Raw genomic sequence first — 27,945 nt, forward strand, 5'->3', positions numbered from 1 at the left:
TGTCAGCAGTGGACAAGTTAAAATATAAAATGTCAAACATTTTTACAGTTACTATTAATGTTATATAGTTGAATATTTTATGTTGTTTTTTTAAATATTATTAACTATTTAATAAGTTTCTGTATTTTGTAAATTAATTTTCACTTTACCCAATAACATATAACAATAAAGATAAATTGAATTCCAAATACAACGGACATACCTATTATTCAAACAAAACCATTTTTCTCTCCCTTGATTTTGATTTTTAGGGTGTAGGTACCAACAGCGAAACTATTATACCTAATATATTTATTATACTTGTATATAATATTATTTATCCGATATTGTAATCCAATAAGTTCTACTGGGACCAAAAAAGCTTTTCATTCGTGAAACAACTCGAAATATTATATTACATATAGACCGTCAAACTGATGGTTAGTTATAACTCAGGAAATGTGTTTTAATAGTATACTACCAGCTTTGAAATAAAATTATACATTTGCAATTTGTTCAAGCCAAAAGCCGCGCACATCGATTAACACACCTTAAAATTGGATTAAATTTATTTAGGATCCTGACAAACTAGTTTGGCTTCAAAATTTATAGAAACCATACAACTCCCTAGATGGGGCTTGACAGTCGCCGGTGTCCAATGAAGCGTTTAAATAAAAGCAACGACTATTTCATACAACGTGTGTATATGTGAAAAAAATAATATATATTACATTTATTTAAAAAAAATACTTCGTGTATAATGTTTCAAACTTTTATTGTTCGATCGTTACATAATATAAAATTAATTATTCAAAAAATAATTTATTTTTTATTTTTAATAATTATTATATAATTTACCTATTGCCCAAATATAGTAATAAGTTTATTTTAGCCATAAAATAATACGTTGTTTATGTTTTCATAATCTCATATTGATTGTGTTGCCTTCAGATGAGACATGGCTACACATAACGTATCTACCATTATAGATTATAATAGATTTGTGCAAATTGAGCAATACACTTGCATTTATCAGTTTGTAGGTATTAAGTATTTACAACATAATAGTATATCATTACTATCATAACACGATCTCCCGTTTATTATACAACTAATGCCGAGTGTATCAATTAATGTTAGTTTTAGTTCAGCTAGTTATGCACCTGCAGTGCATATGAAATATCGATTGTTTATTATATCGTAATAGTCAATAGATAATATATATATATATTATATTATATATAATTATTATCATATATATATATACATTATGAGCGTTAATATTTATTTCAAAATTCGAGATTACCTAATAATCCGTATAAATATTACCTACCGCGTGAGGATATAGATATAATTTTATTATTAGAGGTCATTATTAAATTTACTTATCGTGAATTAGTTAACTTCGAGTACTATATATATTTATTTACGTATCGTGTACCAATACATGTATTTCATTCGAAATACCTTTATTTTGTTTTAGTATTATAAAATGCCAATTCAAGAATCACACGCAACGAGATGACGCAGAGGGAAGATGTACTTAAGTTTGAACAGGGGCGAATTAAAGCCCTCCAAGAGGAGAGGTTACACATACAAAAGAAGACTTTTACCAAATGGATGAACTCATTTTTACAAAAAGTAAGAGCGTTATGCAGAGTTGCAAACCAAATCGGTGTAATGTGAGCCCATTTTACCAAAATAAACATATTTTATTTTTGAACCTTGTTATATAGGTAAGAATGGAGGTGGACGATTTGTTCGTGGATTTGGCGGACGGAAGAAAGCTTCTCAAACTATTAGAAATAATTTCTGGCGAAAAACTGGGCAAACCAAATAACGGGCGTATGAGGGTGCACAAGGTGGAAAACGTCAACAAAAGCTTAGCGTTTCTTCACACAAAGGTATTGTTACAAAAACGCTTTAATACATTTGTCTGTTATATTATCGTTTGCACCTTTAAGTTCTTATAATTTCGTCCGAAAACAATGATTACTCATCAATAATCGTTTTGCACAAATAGGTAAGATTGGAAAGCATCGGGGCTGAAGATATTGTTGATGGAAATCCTCGACTGATTTTGGGTTTGATATGGACAATTATCTTAAGATTTCAAATTCAAGAAATTGAAATCGACGTGGTAAGTGATGGCCTTGTTTAAGACTTGACCAATATATACATATGATATTGTTTATTATTTAATATATATTAATTATTAATATATTGTTATTATAATGGAATTATTCTACAATTGAAAAAAAATAAATAAAATAGGATGAAGAAAATGAAAGCAGTGAAAAGAAATCGGCTAAAGACGCTTTGCTTTTATGGTGTCAACGCAAAACAAATGGCTACAAAGGTGTTAACATACAAGACTTTACAAGTATGTAAATAATGAAACATTAATATTCCGTGAAAATCAAAATACAATAATTAATAAATACTTAAAGCTGTATAAGAGTAGACTTGATACCTTCGTTATATGTATTTCATTTATAAAATATTTGGTGTTGATTTTTATAGGTTCTTGGAGAAATGGTTTGGGATTCAATGCATTAATCCACTCTCATCGTCCCGATCTTCTAGATTTTCCGTCGCTTGAGAAAAATACAAATATCGACAACCTAAACATAGCGTTCGACGTAGCCAATAATGAATTAGGAATTCCCAGATTGCTCGACGCTGAAGGTGAAATAGATAAATGATTTTTGTAATATTTGTATATTGATAATAATACTATGACGTTTTGTTTGAAAAAAAAAAAATAGACGTAGACATAAACAGGCCAGATGAAAAATCCGTCATAACGTATGTCGCTTCGTATTATCATACGTTTGCGAGGATGAAAAATGAAATGAAAAGTGGACGAAGAATAGCCAACGTAATTATTATCATCATTTTTATAGAAATTTAAACGAGTGCTGTTAATTTTACTAGTTTTTTCTAATATATATGAATATATTTTTTAGATACTCGGTCAACTAATGGATATAGATAAGAAAAAAATAATTTATGAACAACTAACTTCCGACTTGTTAGAATGGATCCGAATGAAAATTAAAGAACTCGAAAACCATAATTTCCCTAATTCTTTAGAAGGCATTCAGCGTGAACTATTAGCATTTAAAAAATACCGGACTGTTGAAAAACCTCCCAAGTATGACCAGTTTGTTTTATATTACATTTTAATGTTACTTATTCGTTTCCGGTGTTCAGGTACATAGAGCGGAGTGAAATTGAAGCTCTTTACTTCCATATAAATACCCTACTTAAATCGCTTAACCAAGGTGTGTTCATACCCCAAGACGGACAACTGATACACGACGTTGAACGTAACTGGGAAGCCTTAGACAGGGCCGAACATAAACGTGAAGTTGCTCTACGAGAGGAACTATTGAGACAAGAACGTTTGGAACAACTCAATTACAAATTCGAAAAAAAGGTATAGTAAAAAACATAAATATAATTTAACTAGTCACTTAGGTGCCAACTTTACATTTTTTTTTTTTGAATTTAGAGTGTGCTTCGAGACGGTTACCTAAAAGAAATGATCCAAGTACTGAACGATCCTAGGTTTGGCAATAGCTTAACTCAAGTCGATGCAACGGTAAAGAAGCACGAGGCTATTAGCGCTGATATTATGGCTAGAGAGGAACGGTTTCACGATTTGAATGCCATGAGTGATGAGTTGATTAAAGAAAATTACCACGGAGCTCAGAGAGTAAAAAATAGGGAAGAAGAAGTACTACAGAGATGGAAAGATCTTTTAAAACTTTTAGAAAGCCGCAAAATAAATTTGAACAATATAAGTACTATGTTTTCTATGCTTAGAGAGATAGAGACGGTTTTGTCTACTATACAGGTAACCTTAAATACCAATTAATAATATCATAATGAAATAAATATTTTATAAAAGTTGATCTATGATTATACCTTTTTATTGCTTTAGGAAATTGAAGTTACTTACAAATCTGAAGATGTCGGGCCTCATCTACTTGTTGTAGAAGACTTATTGCAGAAACAAAACTTGACTGAAATGCAAACTACAGCTATTGGTGAAACGGTTCGAAGATTAAATAGGCAAGGTCAACAATATGTACCCTCTAAACATAAAGATGCTGCTTTATTAAAAGAAAGTCTGAATCAACTCAACACTGCATATGACAGGTAAATACTAAATGTTCTAAATTAAAAGTCAAAGTATACTTATAATATAATTTTTTCAGACTTTCTGAACTAAGTAAAGAGAGAAGAGCTAGACTAGAAGAAGCAAGAAACTTCTATCAATTCATTGAAGACCATGAAGATGAAGAAGCATGGCTTGTCGAAAAGCAGAGAATTTGTAGGGCTGACATTTCTGCGAAAGATTTGAGAGGTGTATTAAGTTTACAACAAAAACATAAGGTATATTATTAATGATAAATAATATTTTTAAGTAATTATATAGTAATAAAACTGTTTTAATAGGTTTTACTTGATGAGATGAAAGTGCATCGTCAAAAGACTGATCAGATATGTAAATCTGGTTTGAGTATAAACACCAGTGAACCTTCGGAAGTTCAATCGAGGGTTGATTCTTTACAAAACAATTGGAATTCATTAAACAGCTTATCCCAATTGAGAACTAAACAATTACAAGATGCAGCTGAAGCCTATCAAGTAATTTGTTATTTATTAATTTTTAAATTTGATATTAATTGTATTATCATATATATATTTTTAGTTTTATGCTGATGCAAATGAGACAGAATCTTGGTTACATGAACATTTAACAGTATTAAGTACTTCTGACCATGGAGTCGATGAACCAAGTGCACAAGCCCTGTTGGCTAGACACAAAATACTGGAAGAAGAGTTAGATGCGTATCAAGGAGACATACAGTCATTGAATACGCAAGCTGATAATTTGGTCAAAGCAGGAATATCAAATATTTTGGTAATTTAATTTATACTAGAACACATGATTTTAACAAATATTATTTAAACATAAATTCTAAATTTCAGTTGTCTAATGATACAAATCAAAAAGTTCAAGCTGAACCAATAGAAGAATGGGTCTTTGAAACTAGATTACTTCCCCAAGAAGTCTTAGAAGAAGAAATAATTGAACATGTTGAACATCGAACTGTTGTAGAAGAACGAAAAGTGCCTCAAGTAAAAAGTCTGTACCCATTTAATGGACAAGGCATGACGATGACCAAAGGAGAGGTATGTAAAATATTAAAATAAGATTTATAATAGAAAAATAAAAACTTTGTTGTGTTATAGGTGATGTTCTTGCTAAATAAAACAAACCCAGATTGGTGGAGTGTAAGAAAACTAAACGGTCAAGATGGTTTTGTACCAGCTAACTACGTTTGTGAAGTTGAGCCTAAAATTATGCAAGTATCAGTTAGAAGACCACACGTAGTAAAAAGTACAAGAAAAGTTCCCAAAGTCAAAATGGTGAAACAAAAAGTTCGAGTTAAGAAAACTAGAACTCCAGAAAAAGATGGTAAAAATATTAATATGTTATTGATAAAATTAATTATTATACTCACAAAATATTTTTTATATAGAACCAACAAAAAAAGATAACACCAATCCTAACAATGAAAGAAGTGTTGAAAAGCGTATAGCAAATATTAATGAGACTTACGCAAAGTCACAAGACTTAGCAAAAAAGCGCCATGCACTTTTGGAGGACTCAATTTGTCTTTATGGATTTTATCGAGAATGTGATGATTTTGAAAAATGGATTAAAGACAAAGAAAAATTATTAAAGGCTGAAGATAAATTAGACACTGTAGAATCTGCAAAAAGAAAATATGAGGTTAGCACATTTATTGTAACTCAAATCATGTATTATGTTTATTTTATTTGATTAATAAAATTGTGTTATAGAAATTCTTAACTGATTTATCTGCGAGTAACAAACGCGTTGAAGATATTGATCGGGCAGTTAAAGATTTTACCAAGCTTGGACATAGTCAGCTTGATATGATTACCAAGAGACAAAAACAAATACATACAATGTGGGATCATCTAAATTGGCTGAAAGCACAAAAAGAAAAAAGCTTAGAAGGAGCTCTTAGGTATTATATACTTAACATTTATATAGAAATATTATTAATAAACTTTTTTGATTCAGTGTGGAACTATTTGAAAAAACTTGTGATGAAGCCAGGGATTGGATGACAGAAAAAATGGATAAGCTTGATGGTGCTGAAGTAGGATTAGACTTAAAAACTATACAAGCGCTACAGAGACGGCATTTAAATTTAGAAAGAGAATTAGCTCCAGTTGAAGAAAAAGTAAACAGGGTTAATTTGTTGGCTAATTCAGTGAAGGTTTCTTATCCTAATGAAAAAGGTAGTCTGATACAAAATTAATAAACAGTTGATAATTATTGACTTAATTTTATTACTTAATTTTTGTTTTAGAAAATGTAATTCAAAGACAAAAAGAAGTTCAAACTCTATGGCAAAATGTAAAAAACAAAGCTTTGGACCGGAGATCACGTTTAGAAAGTGCTGTTGGACAGCAAATTTTCATGAACAGTTCGAAAAATCTTCTGAATTGGTTGTCATCAGTAAAGGAATTGGTGAACACTGATAATTCTGCCCGTGATGTTGTTACAGCAGAAAATCTACTTAAAAACCATCAAGTATTATAATTTTTTTTTAAATATAAGACCTCATAAAAACCAACATTACTAAATAATATATATTTACAATAGGAACTGGGCGATGATATTAGAGCTCATGAAGATGAAGTGAGAGAAGTTTCAGAACTGGGTAGACAACTATTATCATCTGGTAACTGTAGTAGTAATGAAGTCAAAGAACGCAACAATAAATTAACAACAGAAGTAAATAATGTTGCCAAAGAATGGGCTCAAAAAAAGGAATGGATAAAACAATGTTTAGCCTTACAAATATTTAATAAAGAAGCAGATCATATTGATGCAGCTACTTCTGGTAGCGAAATGTTTTTGGAATATGCTGATTTAGGAGTAAAAAGAGATATTAATGTTTAAAATATAATTTAAGTTATTAAATAAATTTTATTTTATTAAAGGGGTCCGTTGATGATGTTGAGGCTCTGTTAAAACGACATGAAGATTTTGAAAATTCACTTTATGCACAGGATGAGCGATTAAAAACTTTCTGTGAAATGGCAAACAAACTGATTTCAGCTAATCATTATGATACTAACCAGTATGTATACTACCATCTATATCAAATAAAAAATATTGTATTCTTAAGTTTAGAATCTAAACAATCATATTTTTTAGTGTTGATAAACGTAAAGAAGCAGTTTTACATCGACGAAATTTGGTAAAAGACCAAGCAGCAGTGAGGAGAAATGCTTTGATAGCAAGCAGGAATTATCAAGCTTTCCGAGCAGATGTGGATGATCTTAAAACGTGGTTAACAGATAAGTTGAAAACAGCAAGCGACGAATCATATCGGGATCTTACAAATATTGAAAGAAAACTTCAAAAACATGAAGCATTTGAATGTGAATTACGTGCAAATGAGGGTCAACTGAGGAATATCAATAAAGTAAACTATATATTTTACATTTTCAATCCACAGTGTGAATATTTTCACAACATTGTATAATGTATACTAATATAATTTAATTTTTAGTGTGGTCAAGGTTTGATAAATGAAGAAAATTACCGAAAAGATGAAGTAAAAACAAAATTATCCGAATTAAATAATGACTGGAAAAAATTGGTCGAAGTTAGTGTGGAAAAGGGTAGATGTTTGAGACAAGCAGCAGCTCAGCATACTTATAACAGAACATTAGACGATGCATATTTCAAACATGAAGAGCTAAAAAAGGATTTACAATCACAACAAGTGGGAACAGATTTACGACATTGCAAACAACTTCTTAAAAATCATCAAGTTGTAGAAACTGAAATCCAACATTGGAAACAAAAAATTAACGATTTAGTTTTAGCCGGTGAAGAAATGGCTCAAGACGGTCATTTTGACGCAGAAAATATATTACAATCTAGTAAAAAATGCCAACAAATGTAAGTATTAGTTTTATAATTTGCTTATCTACTTTGTAATAATAATATTTATGTTTAATATCATATTATTATTAATGGTTCAGGTTTGATGGATTGGATAAACCACTTAAACTTAGAAAAGAAGCTTTGGATGAATCATTACGTTTTCACATATTTGGTTTTGAGTTAGAGGCTGAACTTAGTTGGATACGAGAACATTTACCACTTGTTGAGTCTGGTGAGTTGGGTACTAATCTTCATCAAGCCCAAACATTGTACAAGAAACACAAAAAATTAGAAGCCGAAATACAAGGTCATCAACCTATGATCAATAAAACCCTTGAGTCAGGTCAATCATTAATTCATCAGAAACATCCAGAAACTAAACAGGTAGTGTTTTATTTTTAATTATTGTTTTAAAATTTAAACAAAAATTAACAAACATGTATTTATTTAGGTTACATCATTATGTGCTGGACTTGAAGATGCCTGGCAAGATCTAATAACCAAAGGCGAGGATAGAAGTCGTAAACTTGAATTAAATTTAAAAGCTCAACAATTCTTCTTTGAAGCGAGTGAAATTGAAAGTTGGCTGCTTGAAAAAAATAATATGTTATCCTCTACAGACTGTGGTCGAGATAGAGATGCAGCATCTAAACTTCTGACAAAACATAAGGTATTTATGATAAATATACATTTTTATTTTTAGTTACCACTGAATATTAGTTTATATTAGTTATTGGCTTTATTCTGTTATTCATATTGGTTTTTATTGTATGATTATTGTATCTTAAAGGCTTTAGAACTAGAAATTGATACATATGAGGGTATTGTCAAAGAAATGTGTCACACTGGAAATAATATGATGAACTTGAAACATCCAGATATTAAAGCTATATTGTCTAAACAGCAATATATTTGTGAACAGTTTAAACTGTTACAAAAATTAGCTACAGCAAGACAGCATAGATTAGTTGAGAGCATGTGCAGGTAAAAAAATACAATTATCTTTTACTTAATTTAATTATACTGTTTTCATTTATTTATCTGATTGTAGACATGAATATTTGATTGAAAATTATGAACTTGAACAATGGATTCGAGATAATATGCAAGCTGCATCATCTGAAGACTATGGGCAAGATTTTGAACATCTTTTGGTATGTATTCAAATATTTAGGTAATAAAAAAAAAAAACAAATAACATGTATTTTAATATAAATAATTCAATAATAGGTTTTACAAAACAAATTTGATGATCTTAAACATCGTGTGGAAACAGGATCTAAAAGATTTAAACAGTGTGAAGATCTTGCTAATAAATTAGTGGCAAACGATTCAGAGTATACATCTGAAATTGAAAAACGGCAAGAAGAGATAAGAGAACTTTGGCAACAATTAATAGTTACCATAGAAAATCGGGAAAAACGCCTCAAAGCTGCCGGAGAGATTCATAGATTTCATAGAGATGTAGCTGATGCATTATCTCGAATTAATGATAAAGATGCAATTATTTCTGATGATTTAGGAAGAGATTTAAACTCAGTATTAACTTTAATCAGAAAACATGAAGGATTTGAAAATGATCTTGTTGCTTTAGAAGCACAACTTCAGGTTAAAAACTTAACACTGAACTAAATTTACATATTTATTAAACTGTTATTTTCTCATTAGATTTTAGTGGAAGATGCAGTGAAGTTACAAACACTCTACCCAGGGTCAAATGCTTCTCATATTGCAAAGCAACAAGAAACTGTAGTTAGAAGTTGGACGTCACTTCAGGATCGCTCTGCGCATAGGCGAGAAGCTTTACAAGCAAGCTGTGATTTGCATAGATTTTTAGCTCAAGTAAATTTTGTTCTTTTTTCCTTTTGATATGCTCATTGAATTATCACACTAATTGTTTCGTAGGTCAGAGATCTAGTCAATTGGTCTAGTAGTTTGAGGGCTACTATGTTAACAGAAGAAAAAGTAAGAGATGCAGCAAGTGCACAGCTTTTAAAGGGTGAACATGAAGCTGTGAAAGCTGAAATAGAAGCTAGAGAAGAAACTTTTCAAACTGTTGCTGATCTTGGGGAAGCATTAGTACAAGGAGGTCATTTTGCAGCAAATGTATGTCTACATAAATTTCTATTTGAATTTTGAATTCAATTCAATTTTAAAATATGTTTACAGGAAATTCAAGAAAAACTCAATCATTTATTGGAAGAACGTCATCAATTGCATTCATCTTGGCATCATAAAAAAGTTCATCTTGATCAACTTATTGATTTGCAATTCTTCCTCCGTGATGCTAAACAAATAGATACAATTTGCAACACACAAGAAGTAGCATTAGCAAGTTTAGAATTTGGTATTTTGATTTATATTTATTAATAAAAAATATAATTCTATTATCGATTTTATTAATTTTATTTGTTTTAGGAACTACTGTGGATCAAGTTGCTTCATTAGTAAAAAAACATGAAGGTTTTGAAAAACTATTTGAAACTCAAGAAGAAAAAATTTCTCTCTTACAAGATCACTGTCATAAATTACTTAGTCAAAATCATTTTGAAAGTGATTTGATATCTAAAAGACTGAATGAAGTTTTAGCTAGGCGAGCGCAAATTCGAAAACTAAGTGTTTTAAGAAAACAAAAGTTAGACGATGCTTTATTGCATGCTCAATTTCTACGTGATGTCGGAGAAGCTGAATCATGGATCAGTGAAAAACGCAAAAAGTTGGATGTAGAAATTAGCAAAGGCGATGTTAATAACTTAGAAGACAAAATCAAAAAATTACAAAAACATCAAGCATTCCAAGCTGAACTTACTGCTAACCAAGGAAGAATTAATTCTATAAAAAATAATGGTATGCTTTTAAATATAACAAATTATGTTTTATTTTTACAATATAACATTTAATATGTTTATTTATTTGTTAAGCTGATATGTTGGTTGAAAAGAAGCACAAAAACTCAAAAGACATTCAAGATTCTTTAGGAAAGCTTTTAGTTTTATGGAGAAATTTATTACAAGAAACTAATGAAAAAGGCAGAGGTTTAGAAGAAGCCCAAGATATCTTAGAGTTCAATAACCAAGTAGATAAGGTAGAAACGTGGATTAGAGACAAAGTAAGATTATATTATTTCTATTAGATTTAAGTTTACATAAATCCACATAATTCAACAATAAAATCTATTTTTAGGAAATGATGGTTCAAGCTGGAGAAATGGGTTTAGATTACGAACATTGTTTAGCATTACAAAGGAAACTCGAAGACATTGATAATCGAGTTGATGAAGGGAAAATAGAAACAATTAATAATTTAGCTGATAAACTTATTAGACAAGGGCGTAGTGATACACAGTCAATACAACAACGTCGACAAAATCTAAACAATAAGTATGAAAAAAATTAGTTAATTAAAATAATTAATTAGCACATATTAATAAAGATTTATGTTTTATTAGGTGGAAGGCACTTCAAGGAGCCTTAAGTGAATACAGAGAACATCTAAATGGAGCCCTAGAAATACATTCATTCAATCGGGATGTTGACGATACTTTGCAGCGAGTTAGTGAAAAAGCACTGGCAATGTCTAGCAACGAAACTGGCAAGAATCTGGGTGGTGTTGAGCAATTACAAAGAAAACAGGATGCTCTAGAACGAGATATGACAGCCATTGAAGGAAAAACAAAAGAACATGAATCTGATTGCAGGCGCCTCATTCAAAAATATCCAGATATGTCTTCTCCAATCAAAGCTAAACTGTCTGAACTACAAGATAACTGGAGAAACTTGCATATGTTATCGAAAAAACGACGAGAAGCTCTAAGTGATGCATATATTAGAGAAAAGTTTTTATCAGAGTTAAAAGAAGCTGAACTTTGGGTTGTTGATTCGATTAAGAAAATTAAAGGGCATGACATGCCCACAAATATGGCAGAAGCGAAAGCTTTATTAGAATTAAACCAAGAAAGAAAAGCTGAAATCAATGGACGCCAAGAACACTTTAAAACATTGAAAGAATCTGGATTGAAAATAAATCCAATTCCTGAAAAAGAACTTGCTCACCTTGATGAACTACGTAGAACATTGAGTGCAGCTTGGGAAGAAAGAAGAACTATGTTAAGCCAAGCTTTGGAACTTCAAATATTCAAAAATCAAGCTGATCAAGTTGACAATTGGTTAGCATCAAAGGAAGCATTTTTAAGTAATGACGACTTAGGGGTGAGTAACTTATAATAATATTGATAATTCAGTTATTCACATAATATTTAAATGTATTCAAAAAAATTTTAAAATGTCTAAAAAATAAAATTTCCAAAAAATTTAGGAATCATTGTCGAGTGTGGAAGAGTTAATTCGAAAACATGAAGCTTTTGAAAAAACTTTAACAGCACAACTAGTCAAAGTTGAAGAGTTGGAAAAGTATGCTTTAAATCTCGTCACAGGTCAACATTATGACAGCAATGGAATACAAGGTCAATTAGTCAGCATATGTAATAGAAGAGATAGACTTAAAGAAGCTACAGCTTCTCGCAAAAGACGTCTAAACGATTCTAGGCTTTTGCAGCAGTTCTTAAGAAACATGTATGAGGTAAATGAAATCAAACAACTTTATGATAGACAATATTATAGGAATAAAAGATTATTTTAATATTTATAATTTTAGGTGGAAGGATGGATAATTCAAAAGCAACAAGTAGCTGGAGATGAAAGTTACAGAGATCCTACTAACTTACAGCGAAAAATTCAAAAGCACGCTACTTTTGACTCAGAATTAATTGCAAACCGTACTCGTGTTAATGCTATTTGTACTGAAGGTGAAAACTTAATCAGTAGTGGTCATTTTGCGAGTATGGAGATTCGAGTAAGATTAGATGAACTTGAAACAAAATGGAGACTTCTACAAGAGATGAGTTCTCTTAAAAAACAACGATTACAAGATGCTTACCAAGTAAGAATTTCTATTAAATTTGTTAAGTATTAACAAAAATTATTAATTTATCATAAAAATTCTATACTTTTAGGCATTATTATTTAACCGCACGTTAGAAGAACTTGAAGCTTGGACAGAAGAAGTAGAAATGCAATTGCAATCTGAAGATCACGGTAAAGATTTGCAAAGTGTTGTAAACCTGTTAAAAAGGCATTCGCTGTTAGAGAATGACGTTCATAGTCACGGTGAAGCTTGTCAATCTCTTAAAGATACTGCTCTGACATTCCAAAATTCAGATCATTTCATGAAAGATGAAATACAAGAAAAATCTCAGGCAGTTCTTAAGAGGTATGTAACCAAAATAAGTTTGTTTATTTTGTCATAACTAATTTGAATGTTTTACAGATATAATTCTCTTCAAGAGCCAATGCAAATACGAAGGGATAATCTTGAAGATGCTCTAATAAATTATAGGCTATCACGAGATATTGAAGAAGAAATCACTTGGATTAATGACAAGGAACTACAAATCAACTCTCATGATTTTGGCACAAGCCTACACTCAGTACAGGCATTACAAAATAAACATCAGGTATGTTGTATTACAAAATAATTAAATAATAAACTGAATAATTACTGTAGGTATTATGTATCTATAATATATCTTAAATAATTATTTTTATTTTTTTTTAAAAAGGCTTTAGATGCTGAATTAATATCTCATGAACCAGTAGTTGCAGCTCTAGTTGACAGAGGGCAGCAAATGGTTCGTAGTGGTCATTTTGCATCACAACAAATTGAACTAAATTGTAGTGTCCTTCAAGAAAAGATGTCCCAACTTAAAGAACAATCCAAGATCAGGAAACAGAAATTATTAGATGCGTATGAATCACAAATGGTCAGTATTCATTATTCAAATGCAATTTAATTAATATATCTAAATACATTCTTAATTCTATAGTTCTATGCCGAAGCAAATGAGGCTGAAGTTTGGTTAAAAGAAAAATATCCTTTATTAGCATCTAACGACTATGGTAGAGATGAAGACTCTGTACAAACTCTTATGAAAAAACTTGAAGGAATAGAAAGGGAACTAAACACATTTCAACACACTCTTGAAAGACTAGCAAAATTGAGTAGAAATCTTGTAAATCGATCACATTTTGATTCTGAAAATATTTTACGGAAACAGGTACTACGCAAAAATAATTACTATTACATTATAATTATTAATTGGCCTTTTTTTTAGACTGATATCGAAGAAGTTTACACTGAGCTCTGTACATTAAATAAAAGAAGGGCAACTAGATTAGTAGAGAGTCGCAAATTCTATAAGTTTATTCGAGAAGCGGAAGATGTTGCTGAATGGATTGGAGATCAAACAACGGTAGCTGCCTCAGAAGATTATGGTCGAGATGTAGAACATGTTGAACTTTTGATCCAAGTAATTTACTACTTTAAAATATATACTTTTAGTCAGAATATAATTTTAATCTATATTTTAGGCATTTGAAAGCTTCATGAGCGGTTTAAATGGCAGTGAAGGACGTATCTCGAGTTGCATAACCATAGGTCATAAGTTACTTGAAGAAAATAATCCTGAACAAGATCAGATTAGAATAAGATTAGAAGACACTCAGCAACTATGGGATGATTTGAAAGAATTAGCTAATGCTAGACAAGAGGTAAATATGTTTTTGTATTAACCAATAGGAAATAATGGTTGAACAAAGCCAAATGGTTTAAGCTAAAACATATAAAATTCATTGTATATTAAATAAAATAATAATAACTTCAGTTCACAAATCAAATTAATCAAATATTTGATGGAGTACTACTGTACTAGATTGGTACTGCTATTGCTATTTGCTTTAAAGACTAAATATATAAAAATAAAAACTGATCAGTTAACATTAGTACAATAGTATTATATATATTGTGTTTTATTTTATTATATAATTTACAATAATAATCATAACTAAAATAATATTACTGCTAATATTTGACGTTAATCTTTTACTGAAAATAAAATAATTTACTCATTATATATATATATACTATACCACCTTGTCAGTTTATTAATTAATATATATGAATATGTGAAGTACAATTATTTAAATCGTATATGTAATTAAGGCTTTGATGGGTGCTAAACAAGTGCATGTATTTGACCGAACCGCCGATGAAACCATCAGCTGGATTCAAGAAAAAGGTGGGTTGTTGGCTGCAGAAGATTACGGTCATGATTTGGATACAATACAAACTTTAATCCAAAAGCATCAAGGTTTTGAAGCAGACCTCGCCGCAGTTAAAGAGCAGGTACTATTTTACAAAAAATACTAATTACAATTTACATTTTATTTATATTTTATTATTACTCAATCATCAGGTGGAATGCGTCGTACAAGAAGCAGGTCGGTTGTCAGCCATGTTTCCAGATGCCAAAGACCACATCGAAGTAAAGCAGGAAGAAGCAGTGGATGCTTGGACCACGTTACTTGAAAACGCGAGTCAGAGAAAGAGCAAGCTGAACCAAGCAGAACACTTGCAGTCCTACTTCGATCAGTATAGGCACTTGATGTGAGTAACTTCAAAATATAATACTTACTTTATTTTAATAACGATTAATTTTGTTTGTTTCTTTATGATGATACCGAACGGACATTTAGCGCGTGGATAAATGAAACCATTGCGAAAATCACGTCGCCAATGCTCAGCCAAGAGGTGAGCGGAGCAGAAATGCTCATATTGCGACACCAAGAGTACAATGCTGAGATCAACAGCCGATCTGAAGTGTTGGGCGAGTTCTATCAGACCGGCAGAAGTCTCATCCAACATGTTCGTATAGAGATGTGACATAGAACTTAAAGTAGATTACCTACAACTATAATAATCTGTGATATCTTAGGGACATTTTATGTCAGACGAAATCAACGAGAAGATTCACATTCTCGAGCAAAGACATTATTTCATGACCGATACTTGGGAAAAACGTAAGATCTTATATGATCAAAATTTGGACACGCAGGTATTTACTATAATATTATACTAGCGCTCGATATTAAACGATAAGATGTCGACAGGATTATTTTAAATACGACACACGTTCCGTCTGCTTCTTATGTTTTTAGCTTTTTAAACGTGATGCGGACTTACTGGAATCATGGATACAAACCCGAGAACCCTTATTAAATGACGACAAGTTGGGTGATTCTATATGGCAGGTCGAAGAACTAATTAGGAAACACGAAGACTTCGAAAAGACAATCGAAGCACAGGAGGAGAAGTTCAATACGCTGAAAAGGATTACTCTGGTAAATTGTTTTGCCGACTAATATTAAAACTCGAATTGAAAATAAATGCATCATGATTAGTATTGTGGAAAATGATTAATTATGATATATTTAATGTAATAATTTATATATATATATATTTAATTATTCATATATTAATTTTGATTAACTTAACGTATGTAACGTACTTTAACGTGCGAGTATGTGTTAAACATTAAACACTGAACTTTACCAACTCAATGGTTAATTAATTTCATCATGGTTATATTAAGTATTGTATCTGTTCAGTTGGAATTAGCGTTCAAGGAACAACTGGAGACTGAAGAGCGGGCTCGAGTTACGGAAAAAGAACGACTGGAACGAGAGCGGCTGGAGGCGCGCAAACAACGCGAAGTGCAGCGCATTACAGACGTAAGTTCATCCGAGAATTTACAAATTCATTTTTTCAATGATTTTTAAAAATGTTCAATTTGCAGGAGAGAAAGAAAGAAGGCGATCGGTGGAAAGTCAACAATACTGGCGAAACAATGAACGGCGACGATGACGATTTTGACCCTAACATGAGGTACCTACGCTATTCATTTGAAAAATGTATTTTTCTACAGAGCTTTTTATACGGTTTAAGTTATTTAGTTCTTGTGATAACTATAATATGGTGAATACAAGCATGGAACGTTTTGTTTCTTTTGTTGTCTTTATTTTTTTAGTTTGATAAGTTTAATTTAATAAGAGTTTTCATAGAAAAAATAATACTAACATTATTATATTTTATAAGATACTCGTGTACCCTATACAATTACAATGTTATTATTACTTGAACTTTTTTTTATGGAATTGCCTTTTTTGATTTTTTGCTTAAGAATGCATGATAAAAATATTACGCATGAAAACGATCTAGTAGCGCCGTTGAGATCACCAGAAGCATTGAGAATCAAAAATGCTTCGCCTATAGACGAAGAATCGAATACGTAAGTTTATATTTGCTTGTTTATTCGCTCTCGTCTAACGCTATCAATATACTATAATGCTTTTACAAATTAATGTTGTATACATATGAACATCGTAAAATATCATCAATTGTTGTGTTTATGAGCTATTATGAATTTTTATTTTAATATGTATAGGCTCATGGTTCCCGGCTCGCCAGCATTAAACAACAGCGGCAATTTCTCATCAATATTTGGAAATCGTTTGAAAAAAGGTAAATTCAAAGTAAAACATATATAATAATATTATAATAGTTACTGCAGTGGACGAGCGTAAAATTAAATTTAATTTGTATATTCTCCAAAACTCTTAAACTTTTATAATTTACAAATATAAACGTGTGATTTATTGTATTTATAGACGTAAAAAGAGCTGAAAGTATGAAAGCGGATGTGTACAAGAAACCCAAACGAACGCCCAGTTTTACAACTCGCAGAAGAACGCAAAGTTTCCGAAAACTTCAAAAATTGGAAAACGTGGACCAATTGCCCCCGGTAGAAATACAAGGGTTCTTGGACAGAAAGCACGAATTGCAGAGCAGCGGGAAAAAAGCGGCGGTCAGGTCGTGGAAAACTTTCTACACAGGCGAGTGAAACATAATGACAACTTTTCATTGCTTACCTAATATAAAACGATTACGAATATGTTTACCATATATGGTCGAGATTTAAATATACCACGGTTGAATACTGGTTACTGAATGAAACCAAAAATACTAATGAAGATAATAACCATCGTGTCGTTGTCTACAGTGTTGTGCGGTCAGCTGTTGTGCTTCTTCAAGGATCAGGAGGATTTCGTGTCCAGTAAAGCGGCAACTTCACCAATCATTGTGTTCAAAGCGAAATGCGAAAAGGCTTTCGACTACACTAAACGGAAGCACGTGTTCAGGCTATGCTGCACGGACGGTTCAGAGTTCCTCTTCTTGGCCGACACGTCCAAGGAAATGGAAGAGTGGGTCAACAAGATCACGTTCCACGCGCAACTGCCTCCCAGCCTGCAACTTCTGAGCTACGACGACAACCAAAAGGTACGTACTTTGCTATATGAATTCCATACATATTAAACCAAACCGTCGAGCACATGCGGCGGGTTTCTCAAAATCCGTACAGACTATTTTATCGATGTATGATATGAAAAAAAATGTAACCTAAAAAGGAGACGATTATTTAATTGCCACATAATATTTTTGTCGTCTTGTATTGAGTTATTTTTATTATTTACGTAACAGTAATAAAATGTTTTCCCTCTCCACAGGGTTCGCCACGATCTGACCTACAGACTCCGGTCCCGTCGACGGTCATCAGCACGAGTTCGAGCGCGGCCACTACGCCGGAAACCGAACGCAAACCACTCGCTCCGCTGCCACCGGTGGTAAATGCCCGGAAAGACAGCCAACTCCGTCGACCCATACCAGTGCGACCGCCTTCGGTGGACAATATACCGTACCAAAACAATCACTCGGCCATAGGTAGATTCATATTATTATTACATGAGATGAGACTCTATAAATAGATTTATAACGGCCAACACGACGACAATCTGCCGGCATCGTTTGTTCTTTCCGTCAATTCTTTATTTAAGCTAGACGCCGCTCGAGATTTGTATGCCGTTCATTACAAAGGATTATAAAATATTTTTTATTTTTTTTTTTTAATTTATAATAATGATTGTATGCAGCGTGGTTGTCCGGCTGTATGTATATAATGTATTATCTGAATGCATTGATTATTAAAACGAGCGATTGTCGACTGAGATATAATTATGAATATGTTTATATAGTGTATACACTATTGTTATGTTATAATAATTATTAAATACATGCTACATTTGTTTTTTCTTTTTATATCCAGACGCCACCGATTTCGGTACCAAAGCATCGCCTTCCGGATATCCCGCGCGTCCTCATTCCTATTACGCGAACGGCAACAATGACTGGACTAAGGACGCAATCCACGCCAAGTCACCAATCCATCCCAAGTCACCAGGTTTGTTCTTGACCCTTATACACTTAGACAGTATTATTGTATACGGTTTTAACAATAATTCGTAATAATATCAATATGGCATATAACTTACCTAATGGATGTGTTTTTATTTTTTCAGACGTTGCTCCGCCACCTTTGCCGACTACCGCACCACCAATAAAATCGAATAACAGAGAAACGTGGACCTCGGATTATAGACACAGCGCCGGTGAGTTTTTCTCAATTGTCGAGTGATTTAAGAACTAAAAGTTTTTTGATATGAGAATTATTATCGTGGTTTATTAATTAGGCACCTATATATTACACAGCATGTTTATAACATTGTTTATAATTGCAATGAGATGTATACTTACCGCAAGCATACTCTTGAAAACCTCACATCCATATAACGCAGTCTCAAAATAGAGTTTCTATTTCACTCACTGATATGAGATGATGTTTCAGATTATATATGTGACAAAATGAAAAACTCAGTAATATATAATATAATATGTATATAGGCAGATAGTTTGCATAAATCATACATTTATATAGGTATTATATCGCCTATTGTAAAATGCTCTAGTTTTCTTCTGTTGGACTTGGTGTCCTGTACATTAATCTTGTTTGTTTTATTTATTCTAATATTAACGTTCCCATTATTTGTCAGTATACCTAAATTACCTATACATTAAATACAAATTTGTATTATATTGGTACCTATGCATTATTCAGTTTTTTTTCTTCATATCAAGTCCTGCTACACATCATTTAGTTTCAGGCCGTTTTTCTAACGTGATAAAAGTAAAGCAATATAAACATTGACGATTTAACCCAAGATTTTCGTCACAATTCAAAATTTTTAATTTAAATGGAAAAAAAAATATACATTATTACACGTAATCTAATATAATATATTATTCCGAATACTTTATTCGTATTGGTACTTACAAGTATTACAATTTACAGCCCTGTGCAGTGTGCAGTCAATATGTCTTGCGCTGTTAAAAATCATTATTATGTTCATCTAGTACTGTGGTAACACAATAATATAAATTTTTATACTGTTATGAATCGCTGTAACGATTTTCCGTTTATTTAATTTTTTAAGTAATTTATTTATTTTATGAATATACATACCTATCTTTTTACATTTTATTAAGACATGAAATACATATTATTGATTATATTTATGTTATTCGTATTTACCTATATGACATCGATTGACAAACTGCAGAATAAAATATTGACACTCCTGATAAATACCACTCTATATTATTGGGAAAAATCAAAAGAGGAATCTTAAAAGGAAAGATAGCGAAGCGAGCACGTCTGTTTAGGTTACAACTGAATCGACCTTATCGTATTTATAGGTGTTTTAAAATTTTAGCAGTAAGTAATCGATTTCTGCTACCAGACCTAAGACTTATTATTGATTTATATTATTACCTATATATTTCTGTTTTGTATTAAACTTAATATTATAACATCATTATATACTGTACAACTACAATACTTGAAGCCTATATAATCGACGCCGAGTGATCATATTTTCTTCGGTTTTTGCAGTGTACGCGAACATCGACGCTCTCAAGCAGCCACCGCCTCCGGTGCCGAACAGATCGGCCACGTTGCCAGTGACGACCAGCAGCAGTCAGCAGCGAGCCAGCGAAAGTTCCAGCGAGAGCGAACATCAGATGCCGCTGGGCCGCAAGGACAAGCGTTCCAGCGTCCTGTCCAGCCTTTTCCGCAAGAAAAAGGCCACTAACCTGTAAACGCAATTCAACTACAGCTATAACGGTGCCTCGTCAACATTTTATGATAATATTATAATGATAAATATAATCATCGTTTTCCTATAGATTATATTATATTATGTACACAATTTCCAATACGGCGGTGATCTGTCTGCCGTATATACATGTGGTAGATAAGGTTAAGTAGTTCCAAATAATATGTAAAAAATAATAATATTGTTTTTAAACACATAATAATAATTATGTATGGCATAGTCTGAACGGTGTCGGAATAGCAGAAGAGTGAAAACCAACTCCCCGTGTACAGTTTTTAACTCAAGAGATTTTATTTTTCAAAAATCCGAGCAAAATAACGATCGAAAATAACTACGTTTCGTGACGTCTCATAACGATTTACAACTATAGGTAATAGTAGTCAGATGAAGGTGTAGAATATATTATAATGTATTATGTTTAGGAATTTTATTGTTGTAATATTTTTTTCAACTTCGTTCATACAATATGTTACACGATCCACAATCACCTCGTTCCCTTACCCCTATAGTATAAAACATTAAAACGTATACCGATCGTATATGTGTGTGTTAATTTTTACTTAGTTATAGTCAGTGTGCCATTCATTGTATACCAATCATAATAAAATGTTGTGTATACGCGATTGAGAAAGGAACCCCGACCGAAACGATGGTGCAGTCAATGTTCTATAATATATTATTATCATCACAAGTTAGATTTTATGGATAAAAGTGTGTGATTTTTTTGTTTTATTTTATTCCGTCGCTAAACTACATGCATTTTTATTATATTTTTAGATAGTTATTAGGTAGTTGTAGTATACTATGTACCTATCGTCGTGTACTATTTTCTTGATGTATATTCTCATCAATTTCAAATTTTTTATTGGTTTCCCGTCTGAAAAATTTGACTAGTAAAAGGATGGACCATTCCGCCATTGAATAAAATATCTAAATTTATATGTTTTATTTTAATTATTGATAAAGCATCATTTTACTCAAATTATTATATGGGCATTGTAATAGTATATTTATGTCATATCTCATATAATACATAATGTTTTTTAAAGTACACACATCATGCCATTATTATAGAAATTAGATTTAATATATTATTCATCAGTTGATATGAGTAATACGTGAATTTTATGTTTTTTTTTCTACCATGTATAAATAATAAATATTTTTAAATGGTTCATTGTGTATTATTCATCTATTATTGTTATAATATGTTTAATGTCTATGCAATTGCAATTACGATAATTGTAAATGAGATAATATTATTATTATTTATTGTAGGGTACTACTTTCCATTTATGACGTAAGATTTAACTTAGTGATAAAAAAAAACTATTTTATACATTATTTTTTTGCTATTAGTTTGAGTCCATGTTATGTTTTAAATGTTTTTTTTTCTCTTTTTAGTCACACGCGTATTTTGCCCTCATTATTGATTTGATTTTTGTTATATTGTAAATGTCATATTAAGTTTCTAGTTATATAGGTATATAGTTACACGCTAGAGTATACGCTATGCTTATATAGTTATATATTAAAAATTATTTATAATTATTATTACTATATATTTATATTATTATTATTATTATTATTATTTTTTTTTTTTTTTGATAATTTTATCATGCATACGTAGTGCCTTATTATTACAAAATATTGTACTGTTATTTAAAAGATAGGAATTAATATTTATTTTCAAAAATTGTAAACTGTTTGTTTTTTATCTATAAATATACATCAGACTACTTATATTTTTATACTTAATTTCAATTATTGAAACGGCCATTACATTTTTAATTTTAGACATACCTACTATTAAAATCCATAGGTCAATTAATCAAAATCCAATAGCGTTTTCCATATGACCGTACTCACCTATAAACTATTCATTATTGTACTGGTGTAATTATTTTATGTTTCATACAGAATATCAATTCACAGTGTTCACACCTACTTTTTTTATGTCTGGCATACTACTATGTCAGTTGTTTGTACCTTATTTTGCTACGTGCTCCTTGTCATGGTATGCGCAATGTGAAATAATATTCTAGCTACTTTAAAAAGAAAATATTTTGTAACATATTTAATCCAGGTATATATATACAAAATATGAATGTTTCTTTGATTGTTTGTCCTCATTATAAACAGAAACTGCTGGACCGTTATTAATAAAAGTTATTTTGATAGATTCCTTGAGACTAGGAAGGTCTTTAAGGCTTTTTTAAACCCTTATGCCTATAGGTTTTTATAGGAGATGGCTCATGAATTTAGTTTGCCTCAGGAAAAAAAAGCTTTTTTCCAAAAATGTAAATAGTTGCCATTGCAGGTTACAGATTATAATATAATATTATTATAATTAATTGAAATATGACATATAAAAAAATGTAATACGATAAATAATTAGGTTATACCTATTAAAAACTATTATGTAGATATTAAATAAGTTTTTGAACAAAATAACGATATAGTAATAAAAGATATACATATTTTCAAAAATGATTAAATAATTATAACACAAAATACACTCGACAAAGACTTAAATTGAACGTATTATATTATATTACCAAGTACAGACAAACAAAACAATAGAACCATAAAGCTAAGAGTAAAGAAATATAATATAATATGAAAACTAAAATAAACGAATTAAAAAAAATAAATACCTAAATAGATTGGAAATTATAGTATTTGTATAACAATCGTCAATCTGCTCATAATACGGACAATTAAAAAATGGCTTTATGGTAAAACAATGTTATATTTGTATGCATAGGTTAGGTTAAGTAGGTACGATGTAAAATACTCACAATTTTCTGGATGGGTATTATTCGTTAGCGCGGAATTTTTTTTAACCATTAAAAGAGTTATACCTTATGAATTTTTTATAAGGCTAGACAATCTGATGACGTGACCAATAAAAAATTGCATTTACTTTTATGGCAAACTGCGTATAATAATACGCAGATACATCATTTATTGTTTAATAAACAGTTGGCGGAATAAATTTAAATAAATATCCGGTGGAATCGATAACCGGTTGAATTGATATTAAAACGGTGATGTCAATAAAACTTCGACCATCCACCTCTTAAAAATTTATTATAAAGGGAAACCTACTGAATAAATGGTTGTTAGTTTGTTACAACAATTTTTCCGATTGCGACTATTTCAAGTCTTTTCTTATTCGATGCATTTCCTAACTAGTACCGAGTGCGTTTGTGATTCTTAAAATTAATTAATTGATCAATTAAAAAATACTATGTTAATTAAATTATTTCGTTTTATGATGTATTCAAAATTAATAGTAATCAATAATTGATTATTATAGATAATTATTATAGTAATATGATATAAACGACAACCGAATCATCACATTGTTTTCATCGTCTTAAAAGTGTATAACGTGGACAATATTTGAATGCAGCAGTTCGCGTTTAATTTTGTTAGTTTTAAATTTTAATATTATATTTTTGTTGGAAATAATTTTTTTGATATTTTAATTTGAAACGAATTACCTATGTGTAATTTTTAACTACACAATTTTAAATATTTTACACGTTTGTGAATTGTTTTAAAAATACAACATTCACTCTTAAGAGGACGCCACACCCGGATTTGTTATCTCAGTCTTACAAACGCGTAACATAGCAAATTTTACGCTCAGCAGTTCACGTTTACTCCGTTAGCTTAAAAATTAGAGTGAATAGACGGACACCACACATGCGGGTGTAGCGCGGCCTTAATCAATGCCCGTTGTGAATTGAGAATAATTTAAAAGTTTTTATTTGTTTTTCAAGGTATTTGCCGTGTGTTTATTGTATATTAAGCATAGCCAAATCAATTGACTTAAGATGTTAGTTTCTGAAGAACAATTTAAAACATTAATGGACAAAATCCAATCACTAGAAGAAGTAATTAAATTGACTTTATTTTAAAAAACTTATAAAATTTAATAAATTGAGATTTTAAGAGTATTTTGATATTTTGCATATAAACAATTCCACATACCTTATAAAGTTATAACATATTATATTCATAATCAGTACACCACTGAATAAAAGCTTTATTTATATAGAAAAATTGTGATCTAATTGTTGCTTTAACATCTGTCCTTCCTTTTACAAGTAAGTATTAAGTAGATAAAATTCAACATCTAAAAAAGGGAGCTTAACTCTATTAAAAAAAAAAAAGTATGGTTAAATTATAAATTAGGTATTTGATGTTTCGTCAAAACATTTCAAAATCCTAACATACAATTTCATAACAAATAACTGTAAAAAAACTTAAAATTTATATTTTTTACTTTATTTAGGATACCTAATCCTGTTCTTGTTTCTAAAAATATATGCATATATACAAATAACGTTTGACAATCGAAATTGACTATAGTTACTACTAAAGCATGTATATACTATATACATAGTACATACTGTATGTTTTGTAGTTGAGTTTTCAAAAAGTTCTGCAATTTTATATTTTCTCTTATAATTATAGTTTAGAACTCCTTAGAAGTTAAATACTCATACCTAAGATTTTAAATTTTAAAACAAAGTTTATCATAAATTGTTGTAACTGAAATAAAAAAATAAAAAATGTGTACATTTTTATTTTGTAGGAGATATCAGGTTTGAAAATACTGGTTCAATCTATAGATTTGCGAGTGCGACAATTAGAAGACTCTTCTACAGAGCAAAATGAAAACCCAGAACGTGAAGTAATTATTTCAATTAATGTTGAATTTAAAACTTATACTTATACTTATACATATTAATTTATGATTTTTATTTGAATTATGAATTATTTTTTAAATCGTTTCATTTTATAAAATATTAACTTATTATAGAATAGCAATCCCTATCAATCGAATGATGTGTCTAACCAACATTTAAAAGAAGAAATACAAACTGTTCAAAGGAAACAATCAGAAATGGCTGAAAACTTAAAATTAATATGTAAACATTTACAAGACAAAAATACACAAAGTTCACACACTTATCCTCTAGATAAGGATACTGATTTAATAGATATAGAAACTAAAATTGATGCTGCAGCTCAATTTAAATTTCGTTTGGTAATAATTATATTAATATTATTATTTTATTTAGCCAAAATTAACTATATTATACTAATGAGTTGAATATGTTTTATATTTAAAGGCTTATGAGCTTACATACATTGAAACAAAAGATGTAAAAGCCATCGTCAGGAGAATAATGCCAAAATTGTTTACTGACAATATTTTATCTGAGTACAGTTGGTACGGTTACCAAGGTACTGCGAAAAGTAAAAATTCATTTTCAACTCTTAAAATTTGTTCAGTTATACGTGGTAAGTGCTAATAACTGCATCAACATAATATTTTTTGAAAAAATATCAATTACCTAGGTATTTTTGTTGAAAAAAAAATATATGCATTGTAGTTATAGGTATATCAAAAATGAATAAAATTGCCCATAGGTATAAATATATCAATTTTCGATATTTAACAAAACTATAAATTACTGAGTTTAATCACTTAATTTTTACGAAAATTTCGAATTTTAGATTCTGATCGCGAGAGGAGCAAGACTGATGTGTGTGTGTTTTTTTTTGTGTCTGTCATCACGTTTTGGGGCAATAAAAATTCTTCAATTTTCGACTTCAGTTCTTTGTTAGATCAGAAAGTGAATGTAGTTGGTACTTTGGGAGGTCAAAAGTAAAAAAATTTCAATATTTTTCTTAATAATCGGGATGAACAAACTAAAAATTAAGGAAAAAATGGGAATTTTTACGCACAATCAGTTTTCGACAACATCAATTTTGGTTTTTGATGTATATCTTTAAAACAAATGACCATTAATTGGTACATGACATTTTCACCGAATGTTTATATAAGTATATTCTATCCACCATACAATTTTCAAAACATTTCCACTCAAGTTGAACTATTTATAGGCATATGCAATTTTCGATAATTATTAATTTTTTTTTAAATTTATTGAGCTGCCTACTGACATTTTAATTTTTCAACTTTTTTTATTTTTTATTAATGTCAATAAAATGTTATTGGTTGGTCCAAAAATGGTCAAAATACTTGAAAAATAAATACAAGGTTCCTTATGAATTGCCATAATAACAGTTAAAAGTTAAAAAATACGCCGTCTGTCGGAAGTGAATAATTATTCATAATTATTTTAATAAATTATACACTTCATAAAATTAATATAATTTCAAAAATATTTATATATATATACTATATTATGTATATACATTAACTTACATATTATCTTTTGTGCTCCCTCCGCGTGTGTACGCCACTGATATATTTGTTATATTATACAGAGCAGTTTCTTATAATTTTACAGATACAATAAAAGCTGAATTCTCAAATACTTCTCAAAATGAAAATGAATTTGAAGATGAATTTGAAAATATATTTAAAAGAAGTATAATTCATGTATTAGATCAAGCTCAAAACATACACCAGGAACATACCTCAACACAGTCGACTTGATCACACTGATTTGAATTTATAAACCATAAATAAGCCTATAAACCTTAAATATTATTCAAAAATTGTCTTTTTTAATTGTTTAGCTTTTAGTTAATTTAGCCTAATCTATCTCAAAATTTTATAATAAAAATGTACCTAGTTTTTTTTATTAAAAAAAATTATATATTGCTACTTTATTACAAATTGTCTAGATATAAGAATAGCGCTACATATAAATTGAATGCTGTTGCGTTTGTGTTTGTATTAATTCTATTACTATTGTAATTCAAATATCTATTAAGCTTATTGTACAACGAGTACAGATTGATAAATGTTCTTAATTCAAAATAAAAAAAATATTTATTGTAAAAATAGTTTAAAATAGTATTATTATTGGATTTACCGATTTTTTGCTATTTGGTTGTTTATGGGTATTATTATAGATAAAGTGTTGGAACTTTGGAAGTATTAAATTAAAATTGTATTATGTCAGTTTTATAGTTAGTAGTTACATGCCATCGATAAAT

The 27,945-nt window shown here is 30.2% G+C and overlaps 2 protein-coding genes across 3 annotated transcripts in view; both read left to right on the forward strand.

The window, feature by feature from the left end:
* kst (spectrin beta chain, non-erythrocytic 5 kst) overlaps positions 1 to 22,705 on the forward strand; it is a 56,465-nt gene extending 33,760 nt beyond the window's left edge. The window contains exons 2-59 of one of the 2 annotated variants that reach the window (XM_015508876.2): positions 1,463 to 1,620; positions 1,716 to 1,883; positions 2,003 to 2,119; positions 2,254 to 2,362; positions 2,503 to 2,667; positions 2,748 to 2,860; positions 2,949 to 3,136; positions 3,196 to 3,421; positions 3,497 to 3,841; positions 3,929 to 4,146; positions 4,206 to 4,383; positions 4,447 to 4,638; positions 4,703 to 4,915; positions 4,984 to 5,187; positions 5,248 to 5,473; positions 5,538 to 5,791; positions 5,863 to 6,053; positions 6,110 to 6,330; positions 6,402 to 6,625; positions 6,698 to 6,973; positions 7,039 to 7,178; positions 7,256 to 7,526; positions 7,614 to 8,008; positions 8,092 to 8,377; positions 8,445 to 8,663; positions 8,784 to 8,977; positions 9,045 to 9,147; positions 9,224 to 9,601; positions 9,662 to 9,835; positions 9,899 to 10,099; positions 10,163 to 10,340; positions 10,412 to 10,840; positions 10,915 to 11,102; positions 11,177 to 11,373; positions 11,442 to 12,201; positions 12,308 to 12,571; positions 12,647 to 12,931; positions 13,005 to 13,261; positions 13,319 to 13,505; positions 13,611 to 13,811; positions 13,875 to 14,105; positions 14,163 to 14,357; positions 14,419 to 14,598; positions 15,050 to 15,232; positions 15,303 to 15,493; positions 15,583 to 15,751; positions 15,822 to 15,941; positions 16,045 to 16,227; positions 16,495 to 16,617; positions 16,683 to 16,771; positions 17,067 to 17,174; positions 17,331 to 17,407; positions 17,554 to 17,778; positions 17,946 to 18,223; positions 18,451 to 18,664; positions 19,047 to 19,181; positions 19,300 to 19,389; positions 20,730 to 22,705. In XM_015508876.2, the coding sequence (XP_015364362.2) occupies positions 1,501 to 1,620; positions 1,716 to 1,883; positions 2,003 to 2,119; positions 2,254 to 2,362; positions 2,503 to 2,667; positions 2,748 to 2,860; positions 2,949 to 3,136; positions 3,196 to 3,421; positions 3,497 to 3,841; positions 3,929 to 4,146; positions 4,206 to 4,383; positions 4,447 to 4,638; positions 4,703 to 4,915; positions 4,984 to 5,187; positions 5,248 to 5,473; positions 5,538 to 5,791; positions 5,863 to 6,053; positions 6,110 to 6,330; positions 6,402 to 6,625; positions 6,698 to 6,973; positions 7,039 to 7,178; positions 7,256 to 7,526; positions 7,614 to 8,008; positions 8,092 to 8,377; positions 8,445 to 8,663; positions 8,784 to 8,977; positions 9,045 to 9,147; positions 9,224 to 9,601; positions 9,662 to 9,835; positions 9,899 to 10,099; positions 10,163 to 10,340; positions 10,412 to 10,840; positions 10,915 to 11,102; positions 11,177 to 11,373; positions 11,442 to 12,201; positions 12,308 to 12,571; positions 12,647 to 12,931; positions 13,005 to 13,261; positions 13,319 to 13,505; positions 13,611 to 13,811; positions 13,875 to 14,105; positions 14,163 to 14,357; positions 14,419 to 14,598; positions 15,050 to 15,232; positions 15,303 to 15,493; positions 15,583 to 15,751; positions 15,822 to 15,941; positions 16,045 to 16,227; positions 16,495 to 16,617; positions 16,683 to 16,771; positions 17,067 to 17,174; positions 17,331 to 17,407; positions 17,554 to 17,778; positions 17,946 to 18,223; positions 18,451 to 18,664; positions 19,047 to 19,181; positions 19,300 to 19,389; positions 20,730 to 20,935 (12,252 nt within the window). In that variant the 5' untranslated portion in view covers positions 1,463 to 1,500 and the 3' untranslated portion in view covers positions 20,936 to 22,705. The remainder of the gene's footprint in view (positions 1 to 1,462; positions 1,621 to 1,715; positions 1,884 to 2,002; positions 2,120 to 2,253; positions 2,363 to 2,502; positions 2,668 to 2,747; positions 2,861 to 2,948; positions 3,137 to 3,195; positions 3,422 to 3,496; positions 3,842 to 3,928; positions 4,147 to 4,205; positions 4,384 to 4,446; positions 4,639 to 4,702; positions 4,916 to 4,983; positions 5,188 to 5,247; positions 5,474 to 5,537; positions 5,792 to 5,862; positions 6,054 to 6,109; positions 6,331 to 6,401; positions 6,626 to 6,697; positions 6,974 to 7,038; positions 7,179 to 7,255; positions 7,527 to 7,613; positions 8,009 to 8,091; positions 8,378 to 8,444; positions 8,664 to 8,783; positions 8,978 to 9,044; positions 9,148 to 9,223; positions 9,602 to 9,661; positions 9,836 to 9,898; positions 10,100 to 10,162; positions 10,341 to 10,411; positions 10,841 to 10,914; positions 11,103 to 11,176; positions 11,374 to 11,441; positions 12,202 to 12,307; positions 12,572 to 12,646; positions 12,932 to 13,004; positions 13,262 to 13,318; positions 13,506 to 13,610; positions 13,812 to 13,874; positions 14,106 to 14,162; positions 14,358 to 14,418; positions 14,599 to 15,049; positions 15,233 to 15,302; positions 15,494 to 15,582; positions 15,752 to 15,821; positions 15,942 to 16,044; positions 16,228 to 16,494; positions 16,618 to 16,682; positions 16,772 to 17,066; positions 17,175 to 17,330; positions 17,408 to 17,553; positions 17,779 to 17,945; positions 18,224 to 18,450; positions 18,665 to 19,046; positions 19,182 to 19,299; positions 19,390 to 20,729) is intronic. The other variant, XM_015508877.2, reaches the window with a different exon arrangement.
* A 1,403-nt stretch (positions 22,706 to 24,108) lies between these two features.
* LOC149055161 (uncharacterized) lies at positions 24,109 to 27,790 on the forward strand. Its single transcript, XM_089229589.1, has 6 exons — positions 24,109 to 24,388; positions 24,744 to 24,857; positions 25,562 to 25,660; positions 25,790 to 26,017; positions 26,103 to 26,274; positions 27,291 to 27,790. Exons 2-6 carry the CDS (start codon positions 24,798 to 24,800, stop codon positions 27,437 to 27,439), a joined length of 708 nt encoding a protein of 235 aa, XP_089085715.1. The 5' UTR covers positions 24,109 to 24,388; positions 24,744 to 24,797; the 3' UTR covers positions 27,440 to 27,790.
* The last annotated feature ends 155 nt before the right edge of the window (positions 27,791 to 27,945 follow it).

The sequence above is a fragment of the Diuraphis noxia genome, unplaced genomic scaffold (genome assembly GCF_037042655.1).
Source record: "Diuraphis noxia isolate RWA-SAM2 unplaced genomic scaffold, SU_Dnox_SAM2 contig0005, whole genome shotgun sequence".
NCBI classification, from domain to species: domain Eukaryota; kingdom Metazoa; phylum Arthropoda; class Insecta; order Hemiptera; family Aphididae; genus Diuraphis; species Diuraphis noxia.